Source organism: Sinocyclocheilus grahami, unplaced genomic scaffold, assembly GCF_001515645.1.
Source record: "Sinocyclocheilus grahami isolate Dianchi unplaced genomic scaffold, SAMN03320097.WGS_v1.1 scaffold114.1, whole genome shotgun sequence".
Classification (NCBI taxonomy): domain Eukaryota; kingdom Metazoa; phylum Chordata; class Actinopteri; order Cypriniformes; family Cyprinidae; genus Sinocyclocheilus; species Sinocyclocheilus grahami.
Genome location: NW_015505293.1, coordinates 1,408,438 through 1,427,617, shown reverse-complemented (window position 1 = coordinate 1,427,617; position 19,180 = coordinate 1,408,438). Strand labels below are relative to the sequence as shown.

The window sequence follows — 19,180 nt, the reverse complement described above, 5'->3', positions numbered from 1 at the left end:
GTGAGAGTGTGGGGGTGTGGGTGAGGAGGGGGAGGAGGAGGGGGAGAGAGAGAGAGAGAGAGAGAGAGAGAGAGAGAGAGAGAGAGAGTAGTTGTGTTGGGTATTTTTATACATTGCACTGATTCAAATCCTTCGAATTCTAAAAAGATTATTACCGATTATTAACGTCTTCTCTTTTACCTACTAAACGGGAGAAGGAACTAATAGTCTACTATTTTAGGAATATTTATTTGGGCTACTATTGTCTTTTTTGTGAAAAAAATGTATTGAAAATTATAGAAAACGCTTACATTCCTTCTTGTAGATTCACTTAATGAGTTCACTTTTTAAGAGATTCACTTAAAGAAACGTCAGTTCATTTATAAACGAAACACTAGATTGCAATTTTTTGCAAATAAAAGGCGCATACAAGATCCAAACGCGCGTGGTCCCTATAGGCTGTCTAGGTAGGCTCACTAGGTTTTGAAACACAGAGTGACAGTACTGATTACTGCCATTTACCAAGATTTCAGGCTTGAAGCCCTGAACCAAATAATCTTCAGAGAGGTGACATAGACATTGGAAGGCAGACTCCATTTACATTTATTTTCAACAGTTGCTGATATAAAAGAGGTTTATTGTTCATCTTCGCCATTAAAATGTACATTTCTCAACAAACAAACAAAATAAATAATTTTTAACTGTTAAAAAGTTTAACTTAACTGTTATTCAATTCAATTCAAGTTTATTTGTACAACGCTATTCACGATACAAATAATTGCAAAGCAACCTTACACCAAATTAAGTTTCTACAATATTTAGTGGTAGCTTATCAGTGGTGACTGTCAGTCAATGTACATATGGCAGAAATGTACGGAAAAATCAATTAAAGACTTAATCAAACAGACGATGAACACTATTAACAGCAATTATTATATGATGCAATCAAACTTATAGCAAAATGTGGTAGCTCTGTAAGTTGTTTCAGGGTTGGCATCATCTGAGGTCCTCTGAGGGGTTGGCATCATCTCTTCTCAGGTGTTCTGGATCCAGACTGAAGCTTGTGTAAATCCTAGTTACCCCGTGGCAAAAACAGAGAAACAAATAGAGACATAATTAGCGTAGCTGCTGTTCCAACCAAGCAAAATTTATTTGTTTAACCCAAACTAAAGAATAATAATGTGCATTTGATCAGATATAACTGCAGTACAAGATTATGAGATGCATTATTTGAATGCTTGGCCAAAGAGATGTGTCTTTAATCTAGATTTAAACAGAGAGAGTGTGTCTGAACCCCGAACGTTATCAGGAAGGCTATTCCAGAGTTTGGGAGCCAAATGCGAAAAAGCTCTACCTCCTTTAGTGGACTTTGATATCCTAGGTACTACCAAAAGTCCAGAATTTTGCGACCTTAGGGAGCGTGATGGACTATCTAATATAACACCCAGATTTTTGACTGTAGAAGAAGTAACAGTACACCCGTCTAGTTGCAAATTTTAATCCAAGAGATTCGGTGTCTTTTGGTCCAATAAGTAATATCTCTGTCTTATACGAATTTAATAGGGCAATGTTATTGCCTTTAAAAAATAGCCATTTTTACTACAATACATTTTATGCCATAAAAAGAGAAAACATCAGTAGCCTATTGGCATTTTCATGCAAATTACAGTGACCATGGTAATTTCTTATGGGCTGTCATGATAAATACCTAAACACTCACAAATCACCCCCTACCCCATTACAATCATCTCTCTCTGAAAATGCAACTTCAAGGACATTCAACAAGTACAATTTAAAAGCTTTAAACAACTGACAGACCATCATTTGCCTGTTGCTTCACTGACATTAAAATATTGCTTCGTTTGATGTTGACAGACAAAAATATAGCCATGGTACTCTCTTTCAATTGTGAGATGCGCTTAGATGGCTGAGACGATATTGCTTTGTTCTCTCTGACCAGCCCACCCTTGCCTTTCATCTTGGTTGCCAGCTCACAAGACTGTATTCCCCCATCATTAGAGTACTGGTTATTGCTTGTAAGTGCCCAGGTGCAGTGGAGACAGACAAGTGCTATATCAAAAGAGTGTGTGGTATTTTATTCATAAACTTTGTCCTCATCAGAAGACAAGTGTTTTGGTAACTGCCGCCGTGAAACCGAAAAGACTGCAGAAGCCATGTCTTGTGTTTCTATTATTCCAAACACAGCAGCGCTAATCATGGGTTTGGGCTCTGAGTGCTACACTGTCTTTAAAGTCATCAAGAGATCTGAGAAGTGTGATCTGCATAATGTAATTCATCACAGGTGCCTGGTGATGAATATAGTGATCGCCCAAAAGCTCATTATGGAGTCTGTCTCTTTCCTCTTATTTTTCCTCTCTTTTCTCTTCATCCACCTGACCATTCTCTTTGTCGTTCTTTGTTGTCGATGTGTTAAAATCAGTGCTCTCCAAACTGGCCTGCTGTAAATGAATGAGTCGTTGTTCAATATTATATATGTATAATGCACTTTAATGACACAAGACATGATTGGATATGAACACCTTTATTTCATATCCAATCATATTATTATATTATTATTATTTATATTTGATATATAAGATTAAAATCTTACAGTTTAAACATAAAACTCAAGTTTTATTTGGTAAGTCTGTATAATTTAATTATAGGTGAAATCATGTTAAAAAATAATCAGTATAATTCAGCAACACTATATATCATGAAAAACAATAAAGGCTGACATGTATAATAAATAATTATACAAGATTAAAAATGAGCATATTCAGTATATTACAGTTTAGATCAAGTTAGATAAATTTGTCAAAATACAAAAAGAGAGAGGCAGACAGAAAACAGGAGGAGAGATATTTTGGTCAGTGCTGCAGGGACGTGTTCAGTGGCCAGTATCTACACTCTTAAAAATAAAGGTGCTTCACGATGCCATAGAATAACCTTTTTGTCTAAATGGTTCCATAAAGAACCTTTAACATCTGAAGAACCTTTCTGTTTCACAGAAGGTTCTTTGTGGCGAAAGAAGGTTCTTCAGATTATAAAAAGGTAAGAAAGAGATGGTTCTTTAAAGAACCTTTGACTGAATGGTTCTTTGTGGAACCAAAAAGGGTTCTTCTATGGCATCGCTTGAAGAACCTTTTAAAGCACCTTTATTTTTAAGAGTGTAGTGCTTGAACCCTAGAGGCAAACAGCAGCACCTTCTTCTCAACCTCGGCATTGAGCTCTTGCTGGGAAACCCTGGGATTCTTCTTCACATAGTCAGCTATGCTCTGGATACATTCCCTCTGTGGAAGTAGAGCATCACATGTCACAAACGTTTGTCTGGGTCTACAGTCAGTGTTTTCTGCAATACATTCTGTAACTTGAATTAAAATTGATGTTAGTGTTTAATGGATTAGATTGGTTTGATTGTGATGTAGCATTCAAAAGACTATATACAATTCAGTACAGTATAAAACAACACAATATACACTATTTACACTACAACTGTGAAGTACACAGGGATGAAATCATTAAAAAGTGAATGTTTAAATGTACTGTACCCCAGACTTACTGTTCAAAAGTCTGGGGTTAGTAAGATATTTGAAAGAGGGTTTTTTTTCCAAGAATTTTAATTTGCACCAAGTCTGTATTTATTGGATCAAAAATGTAGTAAAACAGTGATATTGTGAAATATTACTAAAATTTTAAATAATTTGTGTTAATATATTTAAAAATGTAATTTATTCCTGTGATGGCAAAGCTAAATTTAGCAGCCATTACTCCAATCTTCAGTGCCACATGATCCTTCAGAAATGATCTTAATATGTTGATTTGGTGCTTAAGAAACATTTCTTATTATTATGAAGTTTGTAAACATTATTTTTTATCACATTTTACTGTGATCATTTTTTCACGAACCTTTGATGAATAGATAGCTCAAAATAACAGCACTAGAAACAAATCTTGGTAACAATGTAAAAGTTTTTATTGTCACTTTTGATCAATTTAATGTGTCCTTGCTGAATAAAAGTATTAATCTTTTTTGTTTTCTATAATAAAGAAATAAAAATACTTGTCCCAAAACTTCTGAACGGTACATATTTGTAAATTATTTCAGTTTTTTTACAACTAATTATCAAATAATTCACATTAATTCATTATTTCACAACTCAACCTTCTAAAACCACGTTTCCTGAAAAGTCCTTGAAATAACAAAAATGTAAATTTGTGAAAAAATAAATTGTGAAATGTTCCATTAATAGACTAATAGAAACAAATGGATCTATCCATATATAATGCATTTTACTAATATATCAGGTTGTAACTCAAACAGTCTTATCCTGATACATTATTAAAAGTATCTCGATACTTTTAATAATGTTTATTATGCATTTTAAAGATGCCATTTTTCAACTCATACGATTTCTATATTAAAACTATTATTACAATTGTATTGTATGCATTATATATTGTTTGCACGCATTCATATTTTTATATACAGTCACATCTTGTTCTCATGGCAGAGATAACTCTGGGAATGAGCTGAAATACTTTTTAGAAATGTAGTTTTACAAATTTCCTTGGCCTCGTCTATATTAAAGTGCCACTGTACTGTATAAACACCACAATACTTTTTGTAAAGTCAACAAAAAACAATACGTCTTATTCTTACCCTGTAAGCATCTATTTGGCTTTGCCCAGAGAGTCTGTCCAGAAGCTCACGGGCCACCTGCACCCCAGTGAGAGCCGTGAGCAGCTCCTTACACTGAACACTGTCCGTCTTCAGCCAGCCCAGAAGAGCCAGCTGCAACCGGACACAGAGACCATGCTGATTTGAACGCAACATATCAACCATAATAACCACAGAAAAAACATTAAAACATGGTGGTATATTTCTGTTTTCGTAGTTATCAATTCATATTTGACTAAACAAATTAGAATACGTTTAACAGTAATAATAACATTAAAAAAAACACATCAAAAACATAACTAATAACTAAACCTAAATAAAGATTCCTTCTGAATATGAGAGATGATGGGGGTATTTAAAAAAAAAATCTGCATATGTATAAAATAATTGACCATGATATTATTAACCAAAATTCAACATCAAACTTCTAACATTTTACATTCTAGTCCTTATGTTTTTTGGTTTGGAAAAAAATATGAAGATGAGTACATCTGGGTGAAAATAACCATTTTGCTATTGGGTATAACTATAAATTCAGACATGAAGTTTTATTATGACTTTTCTCATTCGTTTTTTTTTTTTTTTTTACACATCTTTTGTAATATCTTTACAATACATGAATGTATTGTACACCCATTTAAGCACTAGGACAAGTCATCACAATATTTCTATTTCCTAAAGTTTTATCGCAATGTGAACCCATAGACAGAATTCAACTGGCAACATCAACTATTATTTCAACAGGACAGAGGCACTATAGCAGAAAAAAACAAAAAGTATAATTGTATTGAATCATTTCAGAAGTATAGTGCCAACAGATATCTTTAAAACACTTCATTGTATTGACCCTAACAGTACATAATGCATCTAGTACACACACTTCAAAAAATTAGAATACTCATATAGCAGCAAAAAATAATGTGCATAAATAACATTTCAAACCTAAATGGGTTCATCTTATCTAGCTGCAACTCCCAAAAAACTTAATGTTGCAAGATGCCTGAGAAGAGCGAAAGTCTCTCCATTTAAATAACTGAAGCCATGGAGGTGATTTCCCAGAAAACAATATGCATTTATGATTTCTGAAAAATATTTGAATACAGTATATGATTATATAGGTTGCTATGAACTGTCCTCTTTAGACTTGCTGAATGATCCCAGTTGTTTAGTGTTTACATCTTTAAGCAGTTCGAGTTGGCGTTGGCCTCGCCGATAAAGATATTCTATGTGCATGACGTCGGTCTTCTTGATGGCAGCACTGACACGGAATTCATCACGTATTCTCGGTATGAAGCCCGGCTTGTCCTGAGCTGCACGCAGAAACTGCCGATACAGGGATAAGACCTGTTTCTGGAGTTTGCTATGGCGCGCCATAATGTGCTGGATCATAAAATCACAGCAGTCTTGACGGGAATGACAGTGATTTCCTCAGCCTGCAAAGGAACATAATGTAATAAATGCATTGAATTATGTTTCATAACAACAGCAAATTAAATTAACTAAGAGACTAAATGGAATTTGAAAAAAAAAATTGTGAACTGCAAGTTAATTTAAGAAGAATCTACAGGCAAAGTCGCTATTTTTTCAGCACTAATCAACTAGTAGAAAGACAACATGCAAAATACAAACTTTGTATTCATGTAAGTTTTCATATTATTAAACTTTATCTATTTGCCTCTGTAGATTTCAGTTTCTTTCAAGGCAATTTTTCTCAAAATAATTTTTTCTCATGCACCGAGTCAAAAATCTCTTACACAGAGATTCAAATCTCTTGCACTTACACAGACCAGACTTTACAGTTTTATTCCTATCAATATTCTGAAGGTTTCATATATATCACTCAAGTGGCATTTTATTCATAAAACATGATTACATGCATTTTTATAAAAAAGTTTATATCAAATTTTATTTTTGGAGGTTGACAGTATTTTATGATTTATGGAGCAATAGAAAGAGTTATTCAAAATACCACCTGCAAAAACCTTTAACTGTAATGTCAACAAAATGAGACAAGAATTTTGAATCTGGCTTTATTCGGTGTTTAGATTTCTGGTCTTGTATGCATATTAGTGCATATTTAATTAGATAATTCCTAATTTGCATAGTTAAACATTATATTTCAGAAAATGTGTAATACAAAACAACTGGCTAAATGTACTTGATCAATAAACTGAGGATGTATGATATATATTACTTAAAATTTAAGGTGACTAAAATGGCATCTAAAATATTTTTATCCATTCATAGAATTTTTTTTTATCTAGCTTTACATCCTAAATGCTCATGTTGTGTGAGACGGATTTTACAAAATACAAACATTTTCTATGTAGACTTGGAAAACGTGATATGTAAAATAGTTTTGGATTTACAGCATGCTACACTACTGGACACTGCCAAAACTTAACAGTAACATTCACATGAACAAACTGAAATATAATGACAGCAAAGCCCTACCTTGTCAGTTATAACGTTACAGCGCACGATGCATTGGTAATTGTTATAACACCCAGAGTCATCATAGCTGTTTACTATTTGTTGTAAGTTATAAAACGTCTTGCCAATGACACCACAGTCATATAAACTGTAACTGTAGTTCCCGAATATGACCTGCGCCTGCGCTGTGTTTTCTAACTGGTGCTGACGTCACGAAACGCTGTAAGCGCCGGATACACTGCCACCTAGTGTCCAGGCTGTATAGCGACACACAAGACAAGGCCGACAAGATTCAATGTTCCTCCTTTATTTAGAATTCGACTATGATCCGACTAAGATCCGTCCACATCATATCTGTAACTGAAAAATACTTATATTTTATATTCAGTGTTACACTATAAAACAGACATATTAACATATTCAAATCACTGATGCAAGAGACAAGTCTTTCAAGGTCAAGTTTAAGTAAAGTCTCAAGTCTACAGTATGTCCTTTTTTACGAGCCCCATGTTCAGTTTTAAATGCTTTTTTACATGCTGCAGGTTAGTTTGTTGTCAATTTACATATTTTTAATTACAAATTAATTTCTGAGGGATTTTCTTGAACATTAACTAATACTTAGGTGGGAAGTTGTGGTACGTGGGAAGTCATGGCCTAATGGTTAGAGAAGGTTGCGAGTTCCGAGTCTCTGGTCCGGCAGGGATTGTAAGTGGGGGGAGTGAATGTACAGCGCTCTCTTCCACCTTCAATACCACGACTGAGGTGCCCTTGAGCAAGGCAACGAACCCCCAACTGCTCCCCGGGCGCCGCAGCATAAATAGCTGCCCACTGCTCCGGGTGTGTGTTCACAGTGTGTGTGGTCACTGCTGTGTGTGTGCACTTAGGATGGGATAAATGCAGAGTACTAATTCCTAGTATGGGTAACCATACTTGGCCACATGTCACGTCATGTCACTTATCTTTAAATAAAGTATATTGGGTTTCACATGACAAAGAACATCTTTTATGTAATTTACTGTATTCACTACAAGAGATATGTTATTTTTCTGTAATGCCCACTGAGAAATTAGTATTCATTTTCATGGGTTTTTAATCAAAAAATTGTTGCATTATTCTGAGAAAAAAATAACTGTCCTTGTAGATCTAAAGAGTTTCTAATTTGGAAAAGTCTCTCAAGTCATTTGCTTACCAGTCTAGTCAAGTATCAAGTCAGAATTGTTTGCCACTTAAGTGCAAGTTTCAAGCTCTGTTAGAAAATTATTTTATCTAGAGCAGTGGTTCCCAACCCTTGTCCTGGAGGCACCCCAACACTGCACATTTTGCATGTCTCCTTTCTCTGACACGCCAGTTTCAGGTCTTGGAGTCTCTACTAATGAGCTGATGACCTGAATCGGGTGTTTGATTAATGAGACATGCAAAACTTGCAGTGTTGGGGTGCCTCCAGGACCAGGGTTGGGAACCACTGATCTAGACTAACATGTGATTGAACATTTAGCTACTAGAGATTACAGACTGCTTACTTGAGAAAATTATTGCAAGATTAAATATAGAAGTTTATCAGAACTGTTGTAGCATTACATAGCTTGATTGTAGTGTATAGTTTAATAATCTCTTATATAGCATCAGGTTCACATCCATTCCTGAACTTGAAGCATCTACTTTGCATTCTATTGATTTTATTGCAGTTATTGAATAGATGAATAAACATATGTAAACCTTTTTTGGCACAGATAATAATATTATTTTGTCTATACAGTGCATTACTAGATAGCAAAACTATCTGAAGGCACGATACCGATTGACTAACATGTCAGAAAGTCCAACGGTAAGCATATGTCAGGATATAGGATGGCAGCCTGAGAGTATACAGTACGTTATGCATCTCTGAGAACAGTCACTGATATTAGATATCCTAAAGCAGTGCAGCTGAGGAATAGACCGATCCACGACGGATGTGGTTGGATGTAATATTATAGCATCCTAGAGCCGCAGATACTCAGCCAGGAAGACCACAAGGACTTTGGTGAGATTCTCCACAGTGTGACTGTGAACCTTGTCCGCTGTGTCCTCCAACGTGTGTAGGAAGGAAGGGAATGGCGTAGCGATTATGTGCAGCACTGGAACTCCTGCAGTCAATGAGAGAAAGAATCAGAACAAGAATAAGAATTGCGATATGTGTGTGTGCATAGATATTTCTGCTTGTCAAAGTGATCTATGGTCTTACCTCTCTGAAGGAAAGGAGTATGATCATCTTCAACTGGCCCCATATTCACATCCTTCATGAAATAGGTCTGCTCTTTGGGATGGGAAGACAGGAGCCCCAAATTATGAAGTCTCTTTTCTTAGAAAACGCAGAAATATAATTAGAGGAATCAGAGGGTGGATATAAACTATCTATCGTTGGGTCTATTGTTACAATTTTTATAACAATCAAGGATTATAATTCATAATCATCTTAAATATTGTTAAATATTGCTAATTAATCACTGAACTTCATTGATATTGCTTTTCTTATCTTTTAATCGTTACAGGGTTTGAAATTAACTTCTTCACTCACAAGCCAATTTTGCAACTGAATGTTCCATTCAGAAGTGCTTCTACTAGCCAAAATAAAAATATCAGAAATAAACCAGATTATCAGACTCACATCTTAGATTTAAATATATTATTATTAAATCTTATTCTGAATCATTATATGATTTTCAGTTTTAATACGGTCAATCATTGTTTGTGGATACCATAATATATATATATATATATATATATATATATATATATATATTGACAGCACAGGCTGTCAATTCTCAATCAGCAATCAAATCCTCTCCTCCATTGACAACCATTAAAAAAGCCAACCCAAATAATATGATAATCATAATGTATTAATCATAATCGGACAAATTGGCTAGCGAGTTCATATGTGATTATCAACCGCATTTGGCGGGTGTTCATTTCAAACGCTGCATTTACTGTAGACATAGATAACTCAATAAATCGTATTTCCTTTTACAGTAAGTCGTTTATAGTTTGTCGACTCTAAATTAAGCCACTGCAGATTAAACATTAGTTTTAAGAGTCTTTATGGCCATTAATAATTAACCAGGATACCTTATATTAATAGAAAGTCAAATCAGTCTTACCAGCAGCGATAAGGCGGTCAAACCAGCGAGCTGTGTTCTCAAAGTGATTCACAAACATGGGATCAGGGGCACCAATATGGTCCAAAAGAACAAGGAGATCCTGCAAATATCATATATTTATGATTCATAGATACTTAAAGAGATAGTGTCATAGTTCAACCAAAATAAAACATCTGTCAGTAATTACTCACCCTTATGTTGTTCCAAACCTGTATGACTGTCTGTCTTTTGTAGAACATAACAGACATTTTGAAGAATGCTTTGGTCTATACAATGAAAGTCAATTTTGGACCCCATTGATTTTCACTGTATATGGACCTAGTGTGTGTTTCGCAAACCGTAAGTCACAGGTTTAAATAGACATGAGGTTAGTAAATTATGACAGCATTTTAATTTTGGGGTAAACTATCCCTTTAAAAACAAATGCACACACACATACACAAGGATCCTGACTTATCACAGCATTCAGCAGTGTGGTTTGTTCAGAACCCGGCGGGTGAGGAACGCGCGACATGGAGTCTGCCAGGTGCCGTGAACCATATAGCGAGTCTGTCTGAGACCACTGCTCAAAAGCTTCTCCTCCATCAAAGAAGATCAACTGCAGGGTCAAAAAAAGAATCGGCTCTGTAAATGTGAAGAGCCAATCAAATGTCCCACAAATCAATCATGATTCCAATCCTGGAGTTGTTGCTGCAGAATTCTGTTTACTAAAAATGTAGATTCGTTTAAAATAATGGCCATCTTCCTACCACCTGGCCTGCACAGGAAGATGCTTCATTCTGTGCAAAAAATCAATAAAAAATCAATTGCATGTCCCCAAGTATGAGAAAATCAAGAAATCTGGTATTCTACAGCTGCTACTGTATGTAGGTCGTGAGGATCTTGTCTTCTTATCAAAATCTCTTCCAGTCATGCAGTGTTTTACAAGTTAAACAACAGAACTGACTCTGACTTCTACAGCACTGCGGCTATTCACAAGTCTGAAAAAAGCTTAAATGACCTCCTCAGAGACATGAACCATTCTCTTTATCTCAGAACAGAGTGTATTTATGAGCTAATGGTGCTATATGTCTCCAAATTTAGTTGGTAAACGAATGACCTCTGAAAACAGTGTTGAAATTGAGATGTAACACTTTGTCTTACTAGCTGCTTGTGCTTTTTGAGGTGTGGATCCAAAGTGGTGACCAGTTCCAGCATCATAGCACAAGGCACGGCTGAATCACTGGCACCCACAAACACCTTCTGTGGGTCACTAGGATCTGAAGGTATAAATTTGGTGTCATAGTGACAAGCCAGAAGCAGTCGGCGAGGAGCCATTGGGTCCAACAGGGCCAGGACATTAGAGAAGCTAACAGGGCCACGAGGGGTTTTGGAGATGAAGGAGTCCACTTCTACAGACCAGCCCGCCGAAAGAGAATCCAGTTGAGAAAAGATGTGCTAGGATCACAGAATAAATGAGACATGATCAGATTATAGCATATTTAGTAAGATCTGAGATTTAACTGAACTAAAATCCAGGCTGATAGTTCTAAATCGATTGTGACTCACTTTTCGAACAGCCCGACTCCCACGGCTTCCTGGCTGGCATTCAGTGAGAATGGGATGCAGATGGGAATACCACAGTCTTTCCCATTTAACCTGCGAGACGAGCCACTTCACTTGGGCAGCAGTGGGTTTACCTGGCTGGTGATTAAGCTATGAAAGGTTAAAGATGGTAAATGTGGAAGGTGAATGATAAGGGAAATAGTCATTAGTTGTATACTACAAGGGGTTAATGCAACAAAATTACACTGGGAAAAGCTGGGTTTTGGATTGTGGTAACCAAATAAAGTTGATCAATATTCTTTCAAATAAAGGTCTCAAATAAGAGTTCAGAGACGCCATAGAAAAAACATTTTGTGTTCCTTGAAGAACCTACAGTGGTGGGCAAAATTATTAGAACACTAGTATTTTCACCCGCTAAAATTATTACAATTAATAGCTAAATGAATTTTTGGTAATGCAAACTGGTATTTACTACTGATACAGAGAAATAACTGACTTCAAACCATTTTTTACCTGGTGAAAATAATTTTGGCCACCAATGTATAAATGAACAGTTCCTAAAAGAACCCTTTTGATGAACATTTTATTCATCTATACAATGCTTTTCCACTTTAAAGAACCTTTTGTGGTTCCAAGGATGTTAAATGTTTTTCATGGAACCTAACGCAAATCCTTAGTTTTAAGAGTGTAAGTTAATTATTAACTAGTATAACTGTGGGCCAGCAAAAACCAGTTGGTTCTACTGTTTTTTGGAACATGGTAGCTGGTCAAACAACTAAGGACCAGCTAATGACCATCTTCCACCACATAATGCTTGAACCAGCTAAAGGCTGTTATGTTCCAAAAACACATCTACAAATGACTGAAAAGTACACAAGAAAATGAAAGACATTAAAACTGAGTGTCTGTACACCTCTTACCTGGTCTTTGAATAGGTCAGGAGGTTTGGGAGGCAAATCATACTCTATGGTTTGGTGGTTAGATCGTGATACTGCCAGTGTTAATGTCATTGCCACCAGCACGCACAAGCACAGCAGCAGTAATCGGTCACAGCGCGCGACGGAACAGTTCCACCCGACAGTCGCTGCTTTGTAGCCTACCTTATGCTGTTCATCTTGTGTTTACGAGAGATGCCAAATTAAGATTACACCTGCATGGAATGGAAATACAATAAGCAGTTCACAAAAATCACAAATCGTACCACGAAGCTGACTTATTTAGACGAAACAAATTAAACTACGATTCCCAATTACTTAGAATCATTGTTATAATCAGGTGCATTTAGACTTAATTTGATGTTTTTTCCGTTTATGCATGCATGCAGTTATAATAACTGATAAACCAGAACACTTAAATATACAACAGAATAAGTCATAAAATTATTATATTGATAAATAATTAATAGCACAGGCTTAATTCATGCAAACAGCCAAATTAAATGGCGAAGCACTTAACTTGTTAGTGCCCACGAAAAATGCAGAGCCTAAAAAGCTGGTTTTGCCTAACAGACACACTCACCAGCAGCAGTCCGGAACTGGCACAGGCACTGCTCTATCAAATAAATGAACAGAAATGACCAGCTCATAGTGCTGATCGACGAGAGGACTGCTGGGGAACATTCACACACGCATCACAAACGCCGGTCTGTTTCGTCCTTGACATGCATCTTGACGATGCAGCCTGTAAATAATCGCATTCTCAGTTCTGCAGTCGATGTTATTGAGACAGAACATACAGCGATCTGCGCAGCTGGGTCCTCTCTGTACTCACTTACTTTCGGCAGTATTACTGGGCAATAAATATGACACATATTTCATATTCACATGCATATGAACATAACTATAGGGAAGCTATACATAGTCAGCGTTCAATAATAAATTTGAAATATTTAAATATCTAATTAAAACATTCTAAGATGGAGATTAAATGGAAATCATTTATTTTGGCAGACAACTATTTTGATTAACTTTCGCACAGATTTGCACGTTAGCTGATTCGTGTAATTTATGCAGTGCACCCCTAGTGTCAGCAAAAGGAATGACAAAAAATGGATTTCAAACAGGTTTCCATACAACTTTGGGTCGTTACGATTTTTTAAAAGACTTTATAGATTCTAAATAAGCTTTAAAGGCTGTTTGAAAATGAGCAAAATCGGATTTTAAATTATAAATTTTCCTAATAACAAAAACAGATCAATACATTTGTAAGTCGCTTTGGATAAAAGCCTCTGCTAAATGACTAAAAGTAAAAGTAAAGTAAAAGTAATAATAAATATTTTCGTTTTAGAAAAGTCATATTCATTTGAATGAAAACAAATGATAAAAGTGAATTTAAAATATGCTTGTAATGCCCTTTTATTTTATTTTTTATTTTATTAAAATTGTCTCAATTTGTACTTACAAAATGTGTAAATATGAGAAATATGTGAAGAATTTGCTGTTGAATTTTGTAATTTTGAAAGTTCAATTTCAGTTCGTTATTATGTCTATGGGTCAAAGAACTTGATGGGGGTCTTCCTTTCGGAGACAGCCACGCCTCCAAGTCACATCATTGGTTGGGAAATGTTGCTATGTCATGCAGGTCTTCTTGAAGTACAAACACAGTGCTACAGAGACATTGTTTTAAACTTTGACGAAAATCTGCATACAAATGGATTGGTTGAAATTGAAGAAAGTGTTTTAATATTAAATAAAATATACATAAGTTTTAAAGTTCAATAAAACGTTCATGGACAAACACCCCAGTAACCAACTGTCACGAGGTCTGTGTAAAGGACCTACCGGGAAAGTCTGATGCTTCTCGTTATCCAATCCGCGTAAGCGCTGAAGCTGATTGGCTCTTTTCTTGTCCAATGTCATTCTAATGAGAAGTTCTATGTTGGAGGAGATTTAATACTTGAATAGCTGCAGCATTCCATAGAGAATAATTTCAGGTAAGGCAACTATACATACACAAGAAAATACGCATCTATTTAAAAATAATAAAAACTTAAAATAAAAGCGACATATCAGTTATCAAAGAAGTATGCGCACCTGTTTACACACCAGCATAAATTACGGCTCATTTCAAAATATTTAAAAACAATATGGCATTGAATAGTAGTGCGCGAAATTAACGCATTGGTACTCAGTCAGATGTGATAAAAATTCATTTTAAATGCTATTGTTTACAATGTATAATACGTGTGTGTAATATAATAATGTGTATGTGTGTGTGCGTGTGCGTGTCTATCTCTAGGTGTTAAAACATACGAACATAATAAAATAAATGTTCATTTGCTACATTGTATGAATAATGCATATAGTTCAAAATAATTTATTTAAAACAACATGTTTTATGTGTGTCCACAGGACACCCTGATAAACATGCTGCAGTGCTTTGAGTTTCACCAGAGTCACATTCTTAGTCTGAAGACTCACCCTCACCGTCTATCCGAGAACAATGAGAGGAGTCAGCTGCTTTATTATTTATGCTTTAAGTTTTTTATGCATATGTTTTGAAAAATGGAAGGGGGCATGTGATATATACTAAAAACTATGGCCTGTGTGTGTGTCTGCAGAATCAGAGTCAGAAAGCGAAGACACTCCACTATCTTGCACACCACCACAATTCCTAAAAGCCAAGAACATGTACACCTACAATCGCATAAACAAGTATACAGGTGAAGTTTTTGTATTTAAAGAATTGAAAGAAAATAAATCGTACATTGTATAAAATGGTATTTATTTTCACTTACACTACTGTATGTATACATTTATAAACAGTACAATTAAGTGACAAAAAGAGGGACCCTCAAAGCAAAAACTCTGAGAGATTTATCATAAATGCTGTGGAGGAGCAAGAACACAAGCTTGTGTGTGACAGACAAAGCAATTTGTCAGAAGTCCAAACTGCGGAGGAGAAAGACCTGTGGCCTGTTGATGATAGCGAGCCATCACAAAGCTCTATAGACTCCAACTCTACAACTTCCTCTTTCAATACAGGTGAAAAAAGCTTGTCTTTCTTTGGTGTTAGATATCAATTAAATCAACATTCTGAAACTTAAAGGATACCCGGGGTTATTTTTTTGTAATCAGGGAGCACTGAGGCTGAATCTACCTGTAGTTTCTGTGAAGACCAGACAGGAAGTGAAGATGGAAGCCCAGGGAGAAATATGTTGGATACACCTCCATCCAGGTTTGTATATTGAATATTTAATTTATGTTTGTTAATAGAGAAATGACAGCTTGAGATGTATGCAAGCCTGTGTGCAAGCTTGTAACTCATTTTGATGTTTTACTATATCTTCAGATCAGGAATTCTTCTGAAAGACCCAATGCTTGGAGCTTTTCCGGCTGCATGGAAAAAGCGTTTTACTTTCAGCCCTACGCTACCAAAAACACCAGTACTGCCTTTGCGTCCACCTCTTCGGGAAGCAGACAGTCTGACCCTCAACCCATCTCTGCTCATATCACCTTCTCAAGGCCTGAGCCGTTCTCTCCATCCAGAAGGACGAGAGGCACTACAAAGTAAAGATAATCCATACGGGCCTACACATACTGTATATTATTCGATTCATTCTATACCAGCGCTGTCCAAACTCAGTCCTGGAGGGCCGGTGTCCTACAGAGTTTAGCTCCAACCCTAATTAAACACACCTGAACCAGCTAATCAAGCTCTTATTAGGCATAGAAACTTCCAGTCAGGTGTGTTGAGGCAAGTTGGAGCTAAACTCTGCAGGACACCGGCCCTCCAGGACCGAGTTTGGACAGCCCTGTTCTATACTAATATAGACTAGCAAGTATACAATCTCAGTCTACAATATATACAATCTCAGTAAAAAGGTACAAAAGCTGTCACTGGGGTACTACCTTTTCAAAAAGTACATATTTGTACCTTATTTACTCTTAAAAGGTGCATAATAGTAGTTTAAAGGTACATATTAGTACATCAAGCGTACACATTTGTACCAAATTGGTACATATCAGTGCTTTTTGAAAGGGTACCGCCCCACTGACAGCTTTTGTATCTTTTTTCTGAGCATGTATTTATTAAATAGATGCATTAGTTGTTTTATGAATAATGTATTGTTTAAAACTTTTAGGCAGTTAGGCAAAATCTGCTTGGAGCCAAATATGCACATTACTGACAGTGTGAAATTACAAACAAGACAGTGTTGCTGCAATGCTGACTGAACAATATTTTTTTACCCTAACAGCATTATTCGAGGACGTGTGGGTCACCCCAGAATCTACCGTCTTAAAAAGTCCCAGTTTGCCAGGCAGCTTTGCAGATGGATCAGTAGGCTAAATTTTGTGATCCTTTGTTACCTGCACATACAGGGAGGTCCAAAACTCAAAACTGAGATCACAATGAAAAACTGGGATTAACCCTCAGAGACCCAGCAAAACAGAACAGCAAAGTTTGTGTATAGCAATAAAATAATACTTTCACTGAATAAGTGTTTCTACACAGTGTCTAGTGACGGAAAAAGGCTTGCATGCCCTGACACTTTGAATGTATATACATTTGAGATCATTTTTCTTGCATTCTTGTAGCAAAAATACAATGCTGGGCATGAGGAGTCAAACTTTTGTATACTGTTCTCACACTATGGAGCCCATTCAAAGAATGGTACAAAAATTATTTTATTTTTACTGTTTCATCATTATTGTCTCAGTGATATAACAGTACCAATAACAATACTTTATATTTAAAATATGCTTTGATAAGAAAAAGATTGGTAAAATACTATATTTAAACAAGTAAAGATACAGTCAAGAAATGTTATTTGTCTATTTAAAATACAGTATTTAAATAGACAAATAACGTTTCTTGACTGTATCTTCTCTGTTCTTCTGGTTTAAATATAGTATTTTTACAAATACATTTGTGCTACATTTTCACAATTTACAACTTTCACTTAATGTATTGAAAACCAGCATTTCAATTCTGCAACATATTCCAAATTATAATCCATGAAAATTCTGCCTAACAATAGTTTCATTAAGACATTTTTAAGAGTGAATAAATAATACATCATGAATATGCTTGGGTCTTTTAGGGTTAAGCTGTTTTACATTTCAAAAATGTCAAATCAGGAAACATTATTATGTAAAATTAATTGAAGAATCTGCAAATGTGACACTGATCAATCATGTGATTCCTTTGTACAGACGGTCAACATTTCACTAAAAATGTTATGCTGAATATAGCAATGACAAAATTGGAATTGAAAGAATTAAATTGAAATTAAAAAATACGTAGAAGCATGTTCACTAGTTGACTTTTGGACCCCTATTTTATATTAGATTAGTGAGATACTGTTTTACTTTGAGCTCTCTTATTTATGTTATCTTCTCTGTTCTTCAAATTTGCAGATTGTCATGAGTGCTGGAAGTAGCAGCAATCTGTCCTTCAAGAGTGAGGAAGAGAACAATAGCTCTGAAGATGAGACCCCAAAACAACTCGTTCCTCGGAAGAGAGCAAGAAAAGTCTGTTCACACAGGCACACTTCAAGAAGAGGACGTGTTACAACACAGCCAAACCCTAAGAAGAAATGTGTGAACGGCTTCATTATGTTCTGCCGAATTAACAGAAAATTATATATCAGGTGTGTATGAGTACTATTTTTCTTATTTCAATGATAAAACACTATTAGACTCATTTAAATATATTTGAATATATAATGGAAGACTTTTGATATTATGCTGGAACAGATCCTATCCTGGCATCCCGTCCACTACGGTCACCAAAGAGTTAGCCAATCTATGGCACATCTTGCCCAAGAAGGAGAGGCGTTTGTACTGGTAGGAATTCTCCAAACTTCATTCAGGCTTGTCTGTTGCATTGCAATTTCATATAAACCTCTCTCCGTTTTTAGCTTGAAAGCCTGGAGCTTCAGTTGCCAGCAGAACCGCAATGTACGTGCCCAGAAACACGAGGCAGAAATGAAGGCAGAACGCTTTGTGCCCAGTCCACTGCACATGTTACTGGCCTATAGAGACAAGTATGCAGCTGTCAAATGAAGGTCTTCACACCTCAGTTACCTGCTGCACTGAGAATACGCTTGAAAGAAAAACGAGCCAAATAGACTATTGATGTTTAAACAACTGCATTGTATAGTTCAATACAGTTTTATTAAGGTTAATCACCATTGTGATTGAACACAATTGCATCTCAGGGATTTTTAAATAACTAATTTATTGTGTTTTAAGTATATTTTTTATTGTTCTACTCTTTTTGTATCATCATAGAGCATATTTACATTTTCAGTGTTTTAATATATACTGTTTTCAGCATTTTTCATTGTGACTTTACATTGTTAGATAAAACATTCAGACTTGTATTACTTATTTATAACAAATGGCAATTGTTAGGTATCTTCATATATTTATATATTTATTATAATGTTTATATTACG

General features: G+C 35.6%; 2 protein-coding genes across 2 annotated transcripts; one reads left to right on the top strand and one right to left on the bottom strand.

Annotated features, from left to right (window-relative positions):
• Positions 1 to 8,733: 8,733 nt before the first annotated feature.
• Positions 8,734 to 13,468, bottom strand: LOC107589298 (glutaminyl-peptide cyclotransferase). The gene is made up of 8 exons (XM_016277693.1): positions 13,297 to 13,468; positions 12,699 to 12,928; positions 11,782 to 11,928; positions 11,377 to 11,670; positions 10,673 to 10,831; positions 10,234 to 10,333; positions 9,318 to 9,434; positions 8,734 to 9,219 (listed from the first exon to the last, which is right to left on the bottom strand). The coding sequence occupies exons 2-8, from the start codon at positions 12,786 to 12,788 to the stop codon at positions 9,074 to 9,076; spliced, it is 1,053 nt and encodes a 350-aa protein (XP_016133179.1). The 5' UTR covers positions 12,789 to 12,928; positions 13,297 to 13,468; the 3' UTR covers positions 8,734 to 9,073.
• Positions 13,469 to 14,660: 1,192 nt separating this feature from the next.
• Positions 14,661 to 18,936, top strand: meiosin (meiosis initiator). Its single transcript, XM_016277692.1, has 10 exons — positions 14,661 to 14,710; positions 15,129 to 15,228; positions 15,338 to 15,439; positions 15,543 to 15,761; positions 15,855 to 15,954; positions 16,069 to 16,286; positions 16,976 to 17,058; positions 18,138 to 18,370; positions 18,477 to 18,566; positions 18,641 to 18,936. The coding sequence occupies exons 2-10, from the start codon at positions 15,144 to 15,146 to the stop codon at positions 18,783 to 18,785; spliced, it is 1,275 nt and encodes a 424-aa protein (XP_016133178.1). The 5' UTR covers positions 14,661 to 14,710; positions 15,129 to 15,143; the 3' UTR covers positions 18,786 to 18,936.
• Positions 18,937 to 19,180: the final 244 nt, after the last annotated feature.